The 14,224-nt window shown below is 49.6% G+C and overlaps 1 protein-coding gene across 1 annotated transcript; it reads left to right on the forward strand.

Moving 5' to 3' along the window:
* The first annotated feature begins 242 nt into the window (after positions 1 to 242).
* EIF3K (eukaryotic translation initiation factor 3 subunit K) lies at positions 243 to 11,393 on the forward strand. Its single transcript, XM_081107918.1, has 8 exons — positions 243 to 871; positions 1,640 to 1,738; positions 3,700 to 3,820; positions 5,511 to 5,585; positions 7,844 to 7,910; positions 8,031 to 8,108; positions 9,649 to 9,774; positions 11,328 to 11,393. Exons 1-8 carry the CDS (start codon positions 813 to 815, stop codon positions 11,357 to 11,359), a joined length of 657 nt encoding a protein of 218 aa, XP_080964044.1. The 5' UTR covers positions 243 to 812; the 3' UTR covers positions 11,360 to 11,393.
* Positions 11,394 to 14,224: the final 2,831 nt, after the last annotated feature.

Genomic DNA, 14,224 nt, shown 5'->3' on the forward strand with positions numbered 1-14,224 from the left:
CATGTGGTGTACCTAGAGCCCAGAGCACATACCTCCACACATATAACACATGCCTGTACATTCATGCCTGCAGTGTTTAGAATCTGTATCCACATAACCTATGATGACACACATGGAGAGCTCGCTTTCACCCAACATACTGTAGTCTGTGAACTGGGTGCCAATCTGCGGGACTCAGGGGTCCCTCACTCCTGTCCCTCCTGGGCAGACCATCCCAACAGCTTTGCGGGCCCCTCCCCCTTGAATTAGGGTGGAGCATGGGGACCAGTTTCAGGCTTTTGAAACTATGGAGCTCAGGATCCCGCTGGGGGCCCAAGGCCTGGGAGAAAGAGGCCGTCGGAGCTTGGATCACGGCTCAAAAGGAAGGCTACTACGTGCATTCCAACAGTTTTGTAAGTTCAATACGGCGAGCAACGCGACCTGCGCGCACCCCGTCGGAGGCCCGCCTCCTTCCTAGCGAGCTCGCGCGCACGGCCTGAGGACTACAGCGCGACGCCCACGAACAGCTCAGCCCCGCCCCTCGCCCCGAGACGGCGCCAGCGCGTTGGCTCCGCTAAGCTTTCAGCCTCGCCGATGGTCCAGTTCGGGTGGAGAAGGTGCGCACGCGCCGACGGCGCCCGCTGGGAAGAAGTCACGTGGCCGCCGGAAAGCGCGGCAGCCCCCGCGAGAACCTTCCCCCTTCAGCTCCTCAGGGCTGGAGCGAAAACAGCGACGTAGTTTCCGTTTCCGCCATCTCTTCCTCTTCCGGTCCTCTAGGACGCCGCACGGCCGGTACCGCGGCTCCATCCCCCGAGAGGGAAGCGACCGCAGGCATGGCCATGTTTGAACAGATGAGAGCGAACGTGGGCAAGTTGCTCAAGGGCATCGACAGGTCTGATGCCCTTGGTCGGAGGGAGAGCTCTGGTCGAGCGGGTGGGGGAGGGCCTTTCCGCAGACCGCGAGGGCTGGCCGCGGTCCCGGGCTTGCGCGGGGTGGTTTCCAGTCTTCTGGAGGAGCTGTGCAAGGGGAACAGCGTTGCAAGAGCCCCGAGGCGGGAGATTGCCTCGCCTGTCTCCCCTCCGTAATTGTCCTAAGGCCTCTCTCTCAGCCCCTCAGTCTTTCTCTCACTGTGACAGTGCCTCTTCATCTCTATCTTCCTTTCCCATATCATTCATTCAACACATGCTCCCAGTCAGCGCCGGGCAACGTTGGGGACCAGAAGTGACCAAGACAGCCGCTGGCCATGCTTTCATGGAGTTCCCAGTTCAGAGTCATGACAGAACCGTCAATAGATAGTGATAGCTGAGAACAGTCAGAGCTGCGATGGGGGAAGCTCGAGCCGAGAGGATGGGGCTGGAACAGGGGCGAGGCCTGGGGAGGGGAGGAAGGGGTGTGTGTGGCAAAGATGTCCGGGAGCCCAGGTGTACAGGTTGCAAGGACTGACTGACTGAGAGGTTGGGGAAGCATCCCAGGCATTAGACCCCTGGCTCCGATGGGATTTAGAGCTTAGGCTCAGGTCTGAGATGTGGGTAAGATAAGAGAAGAAAAGGAGGAAGGAGGAAGGAGGAGCAGGTTACTGTGCCCACCCCCCATCCTCAAAAGAAATAACTGGCCTCAGCTCCTGTCTCCTCTCTGCTCATCCATCTTGCTTCTTCTCTAGATACAATCCTGAGAATCTGGCCACCCTGGAGCGCTATGTGGAGACACAGGCCAAGGAGAATGCCTATGATCTGGAAGCCAACCTGGCTGTCCTGAAGCTGTGAGTGTCTGCCTCCAACCCCAACCCATGCCAGTGGCCAGCAGGGTACCACTCCCAGCACGGGGCGGTACAGGAGTAGCATACAGCATGAAGCATCTTTGGCGTGCAAAACTAGGAATCCAAGGAAAGCAGGAGGATGGATGTTTTTAAAAATTAATTACAAAACACACATACAGGCTAGTACATAAAACAAATACAGTTGGCTCTCCATATCCACAGGATCCACATCAGTGGAAAGGTTGAAAACATTCCCCTAAAAAATGTGATGTTGCTGATGTATTGTGTAGTTAGACCTACTATGGTTATGTTTGTATTAAACATGTACAAACTTTTTTCTTGTTATTCCCTAAACAATACAGTATAACAACTATTTACATGGTATATAATTGTATTAGGTTTTGTAAGTAATCAAGAGATGGTTTAAAATGTATGAGAGGAGCTCTAGCCAGTTGGCTCAGTGGATAGAGCCCTGGCCTGTGGCCTCAAGGGTCTAGAGTTCAGTTGCAGTCAAGGACAAGTGCCTCAGATGCAGGCTCGATCCCCTGCGCTGGTTGGTGTGCAGGTAGGAGGCAACCAGTCAATGTGTTTCTCTCACATCAGTGCTTCTCTGTGTCTCTCACCCTCCCTTCTCTCTCTAAAAATCAATGGAAAGATATTCTCAGGTGAGGATTAACAAAAAAATAAAAAAATGTATGAGAGGACGTGCATCGGTTATATGTGAGTGCTACACTGTCTTCTGTAAGGAACTTGGGATTTTGGTATGCACAGGGGGTCCTGGAACCAAGCCCTAGTGGATACCAAGGGATTGCATATTGTTTAAGAAGTAATTATAAATTCACCCATATGATCACCATCCATATTGCAAAACTGAGTGTTTGCTAGCAACTCAGGCCCTTTGCCCCACGTTTTATGCCAGTCACACCCACTGCCCACCCTGGTAATCACTCCTAGGTTCTAATGGCCTGACTTTATGTGAGTTTACCACACATGCATCCTGATCATCTTAGCTCAGGATTGCCTGTTTTGAACTTGATACAAGGAGAGTCCTACAGAACAAGCCCTTCTGCATCTGACTGCTTCCCCTGAGCACTGGATTCATGAGGTTCATCCGTTTTCTGTGTGGCTGCAGTTTTTATCCGTTTTCCTGTTAACAGACGTTTGGGTTTCTCCCCCTCAGTACTTTATTGGCACACAGCTGTGTAATTTTTACGATTCCATAGCTTCAGTTTTAACATCTATAAAATAGATGTATTTACAGGCTTGTTTAGGTTGTTACTGGTGATAATCACTACTTAGGGAGTATTCACCATGTAGTAGTTTGCTGTATTGTTGTATGTATTAACTCACTTAGATGCTGTATTGTCCTTGTGAGGTAGACGTGGTTGTAATTGCCCCCTTTTGCAAGGGAGGAAACTGATGCACAGAATTTAAAATAAGTCCATGGTCACTCAGCAAGGAAGTTTAAACCCAGGCATTCTGGCTCCACTAAACCAGTCTGTGAGTTTAGTCACACTTGAGTGCCTGCTCTGGGCTTGGCCCACTGCTGGGTAGGGCTGTGGCCCTGTGGTAGTTAAGACAGGCCTGTCCCCTGTTAGCGACAGCCTCCAATAGTCAGGGCTCAGGGTTAGAGGGGCCAGAGGAGGCACCTGACCTTGCCTGGATGTTAGCCCTAAACCACTATTTCAAACTTCTCTATGTACTCATTTATTTATGAATCACTTAACAATTAACAGTATCTGTCTTCCTGGGTGGTTGTGAAAATTAACTGTCCTTGTCGACAGAGCAGGCAAGTAGGGTCAGGGAGGTCACATCGTCAGAGAATCTGTGGTTGGGACTGGAACCCAGGCATGTATAGTTCCCAGGCCCTGGGCCAAAGCAGTGTGTACCCTGCCTCACACCTGGTGAGGCTTCTGGGACCTGGAGATGTCACCTGTTGCTGTGTCTTTTGTTTCCCTTCTCAGGTACCAGTTCAACCCAGCCTTCTTTCAGACCACGGTCACTGCCCAGATCCTGCTAAAGGCCCTTACCAACCTGCCCCACACTGACTTCACCCTTTGCAAGTGCATGATTGACCAGGCCCATGTATCCTTCCAGTTCTCAGGCCCAGGTGTGTGTGGGAGGAGGCAAGGGCAAGAGAGATCATTTCACTGGGAAGTGGTCTGTGAGTTTAGTCACACTTGGAGTGCCTGCTCTGGGCTTGGCCTTTTGCTGGGTAGGGCTGGGGCCCTGTGGTGGTTAAGACAGGCCTGTCCCCTGTTAGCGACAGCCTCCAATAGTCAGGGCTCAGGGTTAGAGGGGCCAGAGGAGGCACCTGACCTTGCCTGGATGTTAGACCTTCCTGGAGGAGAGACCATCTGAAAGATGAGGAGTTAGGTGAAGTGGTAGGGAAGGTGTTCCAGGCAGAGGGAACAGTAGGGAGGCCTGGAGGAAAAGTTCAGCATAGCCATGCCACAGCTTTCAAAGTGGAATTTGGAAGGGCACCAGGGAGCTGTAGAGTGATGGGGGTAGATTTATGCTTTAGAAAGATTCTCATGAGGATTCTAGTTGAGTAAAGACCACCTGGCCAGAGGCAGGAGGGGCTGGGCGCTGGGCAACAGGCAGAAGCCATGAAGAGCTGGATTGTCGGCTAAACTTCATTTTATGTATCCTCATTGCCTACCTAGCACAGTGCTGGCCTTCAGTGAAAAGCTGTTGAGTGAAGAAATCAGTGAATTGGATCCCCCCCCACTTCCCCTTGCTTTTTTGTAGCTGATCTAACACTTAGCTAGGAAAGCCTCTAACTTTCCTTTAATTGCTTGAGAGACTTGGCTGAGCCCTATGCTCATAGTGATCACCATCCCAGGGTTGTCACAACTACTTGCCTCTACTGGCTAAGCTGAGAAATGGCTGCTTACTCATTGAACCTGTTCTGCCAGGTGTGTCCACGGGAGTGCCTCCCTCCTGAGAGATTGTCCACCTTCTCCAGGGTTCTGTTCTGGTGGTTTTGAAAAAAAATAGGCATACAGTACATTGTTAAAAGTACATAAAAAAATTATATAAGGGGGAAATGGCTTCTCTCCCCTCCTAGGAGGCAACAGTTGTTTGCTGTTCTTGGGGACCTTTCCACAGATGTCCTATAGCTACATAAGTACAGCTGTGTATGTTTATATACACACTAGAGGCCTAGTGCACGAAAGTCATGCACTCGGGAGGGGTGGGGGTGGTGGTCCCTCAGCCAGGCCTGCACCCTCTCGCAGTCAGGGAGCAGTCGCACATCCTTAGTACTGCCAAGGAGGCTCCCGCCACCACCAGTGCACTTGCCAGCCAAGAGCCCAACTTCTGACTGAGCAGTGCCCCTGCACACACACACACACCCCCTCTGTGGAGCACACCAACCAGCAGGGGGCAGCTCCTGCATTGAGTGTCTGCCCCCCTGGTGGTTAGTGTGTGTCATAGCAACCTGTTCTGCCATTCAGTCAATTTGCATATTAGCCTTTTATTATATAGGATAGCATATGTCCTCCGCCCAAATGGTAGGCTGTTACGCACATTGTTCTGCATCTTTTTTCATATCAGTGTGTCTTGTCATGTTCTATGGGAGTTGGCTCAGGCTCTGTGGACAGTCAGTCATTGTTGTTATTGTCCCCATCATTGGATAATTTGGTTGTTTCTCACCTTTTGCCATTACAACCCATGCTGCAGTGACCAGAAGGAGGTGGGTAGGGAGGGCTGGCTTAGGACTCCACAGCATCCTCAGGCTCTAGGACCATTTTCCTTTAACGTTTTCCTTCAGCAAGAAGAACGGCCCATCCGACAGATTTTGTACCTTGGAGACCTGCTAGAGACCTGCCACTTCCAGGCCTTCTGGGTAACTTCCCTTGGACCCAAGGGCAAGATGGGTGATTGGGCCACACAGAGTGGACTGATAAAAGTAATGAGCATGCCCGTTAATTGGCTTCCTGTGTTCAGGGCTTTGCAAGCAGGATCTCATAGAATCGTGATCCTCACACAGAGCCAGGACTCCCACAGGGCTCAGGCATCCTTCCAGTAAAAGTCCTCCATCACCTGAACTTCTCGCTTTCTTGCTCTAACTGGAACCTGATCCTCCACTTCTCCAGCTTCCCAAGTGGGACCCGCTGCCCTAGAATTGTCTTCAGCAGTAATTGCTCCTTCCTCTGGCATGAATGTTAAACATTTCCACTCTCTGACCACTTCCTCCTAGCTTTCCAGCCCCCCCCGCTCTGAGGTCTCCAACTGACATTCTTGGGCTGACCAGCACTCCAGGCCTTTGTTCTGTTTCCTCTTAGCAAAAGTCGTGCATCCCTCCTCCCTGGGGTCCCCCTTCCCCCCTCCCACCACCTGTATCTGAGATGATGAACAGGCTGGAGAAAAAGCCACCTGGAGCACGTGACAACCCAGATCCACAGTCCACCCTTCTTGGCCTAGGCTCTTGCTTCCCTCCCCAGTTTATCCCCTCCCCGCTCACCTAGACAGCTCTTTGGACCTTCCCTCCCACCAGAACTCGCACATGTCCCTGGCCCTGACATCATGGCGGCTGACCGAGCACTCTGCAGTTTTAGAGGGTGGGTTGTCCCTCCTATGTCAGGCCATCTGGTGCACTGTCCCCTTTCCCTTGCACCCACTCAGTGGTGTTACAACAGCAATTCTCCCTACTGTCTTGTAACATCAAATGTGGCCTTGCTGGGTTGTTTGTGTCACCATAGAACATGCCTACCCTGGAGTTCTAGCATAACAAAGAGCTCTTACCCCTGCCGTGGTGGCTCAGTGGTGGAGCATTGACTTAGGAACCAGGAGGTCACTGGTTCAAGTCCCAGTCAGGGCACATGCCCAGATTGTGGGCTTGATCCCCAGTAGAGGGCATGCAGGAGGCAGCGGGTCAATGATTCTCATCGTTGATGTTTCTATTGCTCCATTTCTCTGAAATCAATAAAAAATATTTTTTTTAAAGAGAGGTGTCCCTGACCACATTCACTCTGCCTCCTACCCCCTTTCCCTGCGCCCCTTTACAGCCCTGCTCTTGGCTAGGGGACTGGCTGCCCAGTTTGCCCACGTGTTTCAAGGTTTTAAAATTGTAAATGTCACATCTCAAAACTCCTCAGTTTCAGGCAGGTGGGGACTGTTGGTCACCCTGCCCCTGGGACAGATTGCCTGTGGTCAGTCTCCTCTGCTCACTTGAACCCACTCCAAGCTTTTGTGACCAACCCTCTGACCCTGCTTCCCAACACAAACACACTCCATGAAACTTGTTGAGGTCAACAGTTGCTAGACTCAGTAGGCAGTTCTCAGACCCCCATCTTACCTGTCCTGTCAAATCCTTTAATCACTTGGCTTCCAAGACAACTGCTCTCTTGACTTTTCTCATATTTCATTGGCTACTCATTGTCCTTGCGGCTTCCACATTTCCCTCACTAATGTTGGAAGGCGCCTTTGCTGAGAAGATGACATATGAGTAGAAACCATGGGGGGGGGGGGGGGGGAGTTTCAGACACAAGGTCAGTGCAGCCCTGGCCAGGTAGCTCAGTTTGTTAGAGCTTCCTGGCCAAGGTTGCGGGTTCAATCCCCAGTCAGGGCACATACAAAAATCAACCAGTGAATGTATAAATAAGAGAACAACAAATTGATTTTCCTCTTTCCCTCTCCCGCTCTCTAAAAATTAATAGAAAAAAAATTTTTTTTAAAGAACCAGCATGAAGGCCCTGAGTTAGGTGAGTGCCTGGTGTAGCAGGAGCAGTGAGGAGGCCCTTGTGGCTGGAGTGAGGGGGTAAGGTGGAGGAGGTGAGGGCATAGATCCTGTGGGGCCTTGTGGCCCATTGTAGGACATGGTAGGCTTTTTCTCTGAGTGAGATAGGAGCAAAGTGAGTGCATCAGCTTATCTTCCGTTCCGCCTGCCAGATTTAAACCCTAGGTTTAATTTTGGGCAAATCACTTAACTGTTCTGAGCCTTGGTGTCTTTATCTCTAAAATGGGCATAAAAATAGTAACTGTTACATCATAGGGTTGCACACAGAAGAATGGCTGGCATGTGGGGGTCAATTGTTAATATTTTTAATATTGGCATTCTTGGTATTAATATTACAATTGTCAACATTGTTATTTCTCTCACAGCAAGCCCTGGATGAAAACATGGACCTTTTGGAAGGTATAACTGGTTTTGAAGATTCTGTCCGAAAATGTAAGTCCCTTTTTGCGACTGAGCTCCCAGGCAGGAGAGAGGGGGAGGCAGGTAGGGAGTGTCACAGGGTCCTGGGAGCGGGGCGTGGCTCTTTACCATCTTTGTCCCTGACCTCCACAGTTATCTGCCATGTCGTGGGTATCACTTATCAGCACATCGATCGCTGGCTGCTGGCTGAGATGCTCGGGGACCTGACTGGTAAGATGCTCTCTGGGTCCCTAGTGCCAGTCTAGGAGATTCAGGGTAGTCTGGGGTAGTGGGCCTCAGCCAGCACCTCTGATGGATCCATCCCTTCCTCACCCAGTGGTTATTGAAGGCCAAGGAAGGAAGGAAGGAAGGAAGGAAGGGAGGGAGGGAGGGAGGGAGGGAGGGAGGGAGGGAGGGAGGGAGGGGGGAGGGAGGGAGGGAGGGAGGGAGGAAGGAAGGAAGGAAGGAAGGAAGGAAGGAAGGAAGGAAGGAAGGAAGGAAGAAGGAAGGAAGGAAGGAAGGAAGGAAGGAATTGGTATGAGACATTCCCCTCCTTGGGGAAGATATAGACATTCATTCATTTATTCTGTATTAATTACTGAATGGCTGCTCTGTGCCAGACACTGTTCTGCCTACATGCAAGGCAGCTTGTAGAGTAGGGTGGGAGCAGCATTTGAGCAAATGTGAGGACCCTCGGGCAGTAGGCCCTGTCATGTTCCCTCCGTGGCTAGAGCAGAGTGACTGTAGGTATGAGTGGGTATTTTGGGAGTTGATAGCAGAGAAATGGTGGAGGGAGGGAGATCTCTAGATACAGCAGGGCCTTCTAAAGTTTTGACCTTTACCTTGAGTGAGATGGAGCCACAGAGGGTTCTGAGCAGGGAGGGACATGATCAGATTTATGTTCTTAAAAGATCCTTCTAAAAAGGAAAAAAAAAAAGTGTGTGTGTGTGTGTGTGTGTTTGCCCATTTTTGCAAAAAGAAACACAGGAAGGAAAATAGAAGATATGGAAAATGGGTCAAAGGTGAGGGGTTGAGAACAGGGAGGAGAGAGGGGTGGGTTTGGGGTGAGATTTCTCTGAGTACCTTAGACAGTTTGGCCTTTTGATCCAGGTAGTTTTTTGTGTGGGGTTTTGTTGTTTTTAATGGGAGCTGACTTTGATTTGATTGCACACTTTGTGTCAGGCGCTATACTGTTTTACATCAGATAGGTGTTTGACATACTTAACAGTGAAATTAAACCAAAAGGAGATGAAACAACTCTTAAAGTTGAAAATAAAAAAAGCAGATGAATCTGGACCACATTGATAATGGTTACACAGAAAAGAATTATTTCCAGTAATGGTACACCCTCTTGCCCTATATCCTTAGTGGCATATTTTCCAAGGGTGAAAAAGAACTGCAAAGAAATTCTCAAACCTGATAACCACAGGCTTATTGTTGGTGGTAATGATGACATCGTGATTGTGAAACCATTTCATGTAGGTCGTGGGAAAAAGCAGTTACATAAATACACTGTGGATATTAGAAACTAAGATTTGCACAGGAGAGAAATGAGATAAATAGAAAATAAGACAAAAATCTGTGTGATGTGTAAGGATGAGAAAGGTAAAATGGAGAATGAACTATAGAAGTGCAGAAGTGCTGCTGCTGTCCAGGTAGAAAATGCTTTTGGCTTCTGAAGCAGTTGGGCAAGGAGGGTGCCTGGCTCCTGGTTCCCAGGACCCCCTGGTACTGCAGGATTGGGTGACCAAAACCCTTGTGTCACCTGCAGACAGCCAGCTAAAGGTGTGGATGAGCAAGTACGGCTGGAGCGCTGATGAGTCGGGCCAGATCTTCATCTGTAGCCAGGAAGAGAGCATTAAGCCCAAGAACATCGTAGAGAAGATCGACTTTGACAGTGAGTGGTATCCTGAGGCCTCAGGGTGTGGGGCTCAGCAGGTGCCCTTCCACAGAGACCCGGGCTAGGAAATTGGCATCTGCCACTCCACCGACCTCTTCTGTCACAGGGCTGCAGCCCAGGGAGGAATAGCAGGGGGTACTAGGCTTCCTTCCCTAGAACTTTCAGGCCCTGTGTCCTGCCCCACAGCACCCAATAAGACTTCCAAGGGCCTGGAGTGACCTTGAGGGTTGTCTCCACACACTTATGGGTTCCCGGGGCTCTTTCCCATTATCTCTTCTTTATCCTTGGGGCTCCCGGGGCCTTGGCCCTGGCATCTGCTAAAACGCAGCAGAATGCCAGAAAGTATGGGCTCTGGAGTTAGGTTAGTGAGTGGGAATCTTGGTTCTGCACTCTGTGGCTGTGTAACTTTGGGCAAGTGATTTTATTGCTCTGTGCTTCAGTTTTCTCATCTAAAATTTTCTCATCAATAATTATGACAAACACTTTCTTTTTTTAAAAAAACAAGCAGTTCTTGCATTCTTTTTTAAAAAATATTTTATTGATTTTTTACAGAGAGGAAGGGAGAGCGATAGAGAGTTAGAAACATCGATGAGAGAGAAACATCGATCAGCTGCCTCCTGCACAACCCCCACTGGGGGTGTGCCCGCAACCAAGGTACATGCCCTTGATTGGAATCGAACCCAGGACCCGTCAGTCGGCAGGCTGATGCTCTATCCACTGAGCCAAACCGGCTAGGGCCAAACACTGTTTCTTTACACTTGAGTCAATTTGTCCTCACATCATCCTATAAGGTGGGTACCATTAAAGAGACTTATTGGTACAACAGGGCTTCTCAGTACAAACCAGTTAACTTGGTACCTAATTGAGGAACCAGATTGCGTGAGCACTTGGGTACTGTAGACCCTCACTCTGTGGTACCTGTTCTATGTGAGAACTTACTGGAGCAAATGGTTCAGTGAGGAGATGCAAGTCCAGCACCGAGTGTCTTGCAAATAGTACACGTTACTACAATAATAGTGAATAACACTTACTAGCAGGCATTGTTCTAATGCAGCGGTTCTCAACCTGTGGGTCGCGACCTCTTTGGCGGTGAAAGACCCTTTCACGGGGGTCGCCTAAGACCATCCTGCATATCAGATATTTACACTACGATTCATAACAGTAGCAATATTACAGTTATGAAGTAGCAATGAAAATAATTTTATGGTTGGGTCACAACATGAGGAACTGTATTTAAAGGGCCAGAAGGTTGAGAACCACTGTTCTAATGCATCCTTAATCCCACTATCTTGTTAGATAGATGCTTCCTACAGGTGGGGAAACTGATGTACCTGGTACCAGCAGAGCTAAGACTTAAACATGGGCCTCCTGTCTCTAGAGTCCAGACTTTTAACTACTGCCCCAAACTGCCTTTGTGATGGTGACTAGGGCCCAGAGGGGGGTTGTGGTCTGTTGACTTTAAAGAATTGTGTGTGCTGTAGTTGGTGACTGGAACTTTGTCTACCATTCTTCACACGTTGATCTTTGGTCCCACCTTCTCTTTTCAACAGGTGTGTCCAGCATCATGGCCTCCTCCCAGTAACTTTGCAGGTGCTTAATAAAGATTTATTGCCTTAGCCTTGGTGTCTCCTTACTGGCTTCCTACCTCTGTCCCTCATCCACCAGAGGGAGCCCAGGAGCAGGCCTCTGCTGGCCCTGTGCTGGGGCCCCCTAGTGGCAGGTCTTCCATCTTTTTTCTTCCCTTCCACTTCTTTGCCTGCCCCACCCCTGCAACTGACCTTCCACCCCCACCTTTCTGATCTATCCGGTCCCCAGGAGAGGGCAGGTAACAGTGAGTCAGCAAGGAGGAGAGTGTGAAAGGGACAGGAGCCCAGCCCTGCAGCTGGCTCTAGCCTGGGCTCTTCTGTACTCAGGAAAACCTGGGTGAGGACCCAGAGGGCAGGCATATCTTTGCCCCTGGGCCTCAAAAAAGCATGCACTAGTGGCCCCAGGGCTGTGGCTAGAGGGTAAATGGGGGAGGATTCTGGCTGCTCTACCCTATGTGTATCCTTGGTCTAGTGACTCTGCCCCTCGTCTTCAGTTTTCTGAGATGAGTGGAGAATGGTGCACCCTTCTCAGAGTTATGAGGATTTCATGAGCTCTTTCCAATAAAGGCCTCAGACCAGGTCCTAGCCTGTTATTGGCGCTTAGAAAACAGGAGTTGTTGATTTTAGACTTGGGTTTGTCCCTGAGGTTGCAAACTAGTCCTGAGCATTCTTCTATTTGGAGAGACTTTACAAGTAATTCAGATTTTCAGCCAGGCCATACTCCTCCATCCCCAAATCCCAGCCTATGCTAGTTAGGAGGTCTAGTTCACATCGCTCATTCTTTAGTTGGGTTGGTTATCTTTCCCATTTATACATTTAAGTATTCCAGGCATCTTGCAGAATAACCTTGGGCAAGTATCTTCCCTTCTGTGCTTGTGTGTAAAGGGGGTGAGAACAATAGTGACTCCTTTGGGAGGAAAATGAAGGAAATGTAATGCTGTGATAGATACACAACCTTTAGTGTGGACCTGCTGCTGCCTGGGGGAGCCCTTCATTCTCTCATCACAGTGGACTTGGCCTACGGAGAGTGGCAGTGCCCGAGCTGCCAACCTCCCTTATCCACCTGCACTCACACCCATCCTCTGGGCAGGGATGTGAGGAGCCAGGGCTGGGCGGGACACCCTTTGCCCTGGGTTCCAGACTTGAGCAGGAGCCAGGAACTAGGGTGTGTTCAAACCCTGGGCACAAATGGTGTTTATGTAGCTCAGGACTCGAGCCTTGCTGTAAGGGGGATGAAGGGTAGCAGGAGGGAAGACTAATGCTGCTACCCACTCATTTGTGGGCACCCCCTCAGGGTGGGCATAACTCCACTCACCCACTTGGTAGTACCCTGTGTGTGATAAAACCTGTACAACTGGCCATGTCCACTACAAGGAAGAGGAAATAACCCGTGTCCTTTGGAAGCCAGGTCTTGTTTTACTTTGCCAACCTGCTTTTGCTCCAGGAGGATCATCATCCTTTTTGACAGCCTGAGTTCAAATCCCACCCTAGTGGCCTTTGGGCTTGTTAACTGCTTCAATTTTACTGCTGCTGAAAGTGCCCACTTCCATAGTTGTGAGTTAACATATGGAAATTTCAGAGATCTTGGCACAGAGAGATCACAAACTTGTAGCCTGTCTTGCTCACTTGGGCTCAGGGCTGCTGTTTCAGCTGCTTCCATTGTCACCTCTAGATATCCCAGTATCTTTCTATGTTCGCACGTTGGGAGGACACAGCTGTCTCCTTTGTCTCGCCCAAGTGGCACTAATAATAGGACACAGTGCTTAATCCGTTACTGCAGTCTTGAGAATTCCAAAGTGGTGTAGAAATGGTGAACCCATTGGCATGCCCCTTCCAGTCTCTTCCTGCCCCTTGACCCTCAGTGGATGATAGCTATTACTGCACTGTCCCTGGATGGCCTTGAAAGTGACTAACAAAGGGAACCCTTAGTTTAAACCTCATTGCCTGGGACCATGAGCTTTGTCTCTCAGCCCTAGTTCAGTGTCCACCAGGAGCAGGCAGAGTTGGGCAAATGGCCCTTAACCCAAGGGCCTTTCCCTGCTGACCAGGCCCAGCACAAGAGTCCTGGGCTTGTTCGCCAAGTCATCAGGCTGCCTGCCCAGCCCAGCTTTGTAAGCCATCAACACATGGGTTTTTGGCTAGATCCTGGCATCATTTCCTGGGAGAGGGCTCCTGCCAGGCCTTGTTCCCGTTGCTTGCCATTGGGTCCCTTCCAGTGCCTTTGAGAGAGGTGGAAAAAGACCTTATAGCCCTCATACCTGGAGGAGCCATGTCTTTCAATCCCCATCCCCAGTAGAAAACTTGGAGCTTCTGGAGTCAACTGCTCTTTATCTCTGCCCTCCCGCAACCCCAAATTCATGACAGTAAGTCCTGTCAGCTATGTTTTCCCAAAACTTCCCACTGCCCCTCCACAGCTCTCTCTTCCTCCAAGTCTCTGGTCCTGTCCACCCTTACCTGGACCATTGTAACAGCCTCCTCACTGGGCTCCCTGTGCCTAACCCACCTTCTACAATCATGTAACCAGGGGGACCCTTTGCACAGCTGAATCAGATTCCAGCCCTGCTTAAAATCCTCCCTTAACTTCCCATTGCATTTAGAATAAAATTTATGTCAATCAGGTTTCAATTAAAAATTCAAATTTCTCATCATGGTTTTAAGTCCATTCATCCCTGCTTTCAGACTAGGGATACAGCAATGACTAAAACAAAAAGCTCCACCCCATGGATGACATTCTTGGGAAAGAGACAGATAAATGCAATCAATAGATCAATCAATCATGTAATATATTAAATGGTAATTCATGCTCTGGAAAAAAATAAGCAGGAAAGATGTAGGATGCTTTTTTATTTTTTAAAATATAT

This window comes from Myotis nattereri (genome assembly GCF_964212035.1).
Source record: "Myotis nattereri genome assembly, chromosome: 15".
NCBI lineage: Eukaryota > Metazoa > Chordata > Mammalia > Chiroptera > Vespertilionidae > Myotis > Myotis nattereri.

Coding starts and splice junctions, on each gene's coding strand:
- EIF3K (XM_081107918.1), top strand. CDS start 813: ATGGCCATGTTTGAACAGATGAGAGCGAACGTGGGCAAGTTGCTCAAG. Junction 872..1,639: donor TTGCTCAAGGGCATCGACAG/GTCTGATGCCCT, acceptor CTTCTTCTCTAG/ATACAATCCTGAGAATCTGG. Junction 5,586..7,843: donor GCCACTTCCAGGCCTTCTGG/GTAACTTCCCTT, acceptor TTTCTCTCACAG/CAAGCCCTGGATGAAAACAT.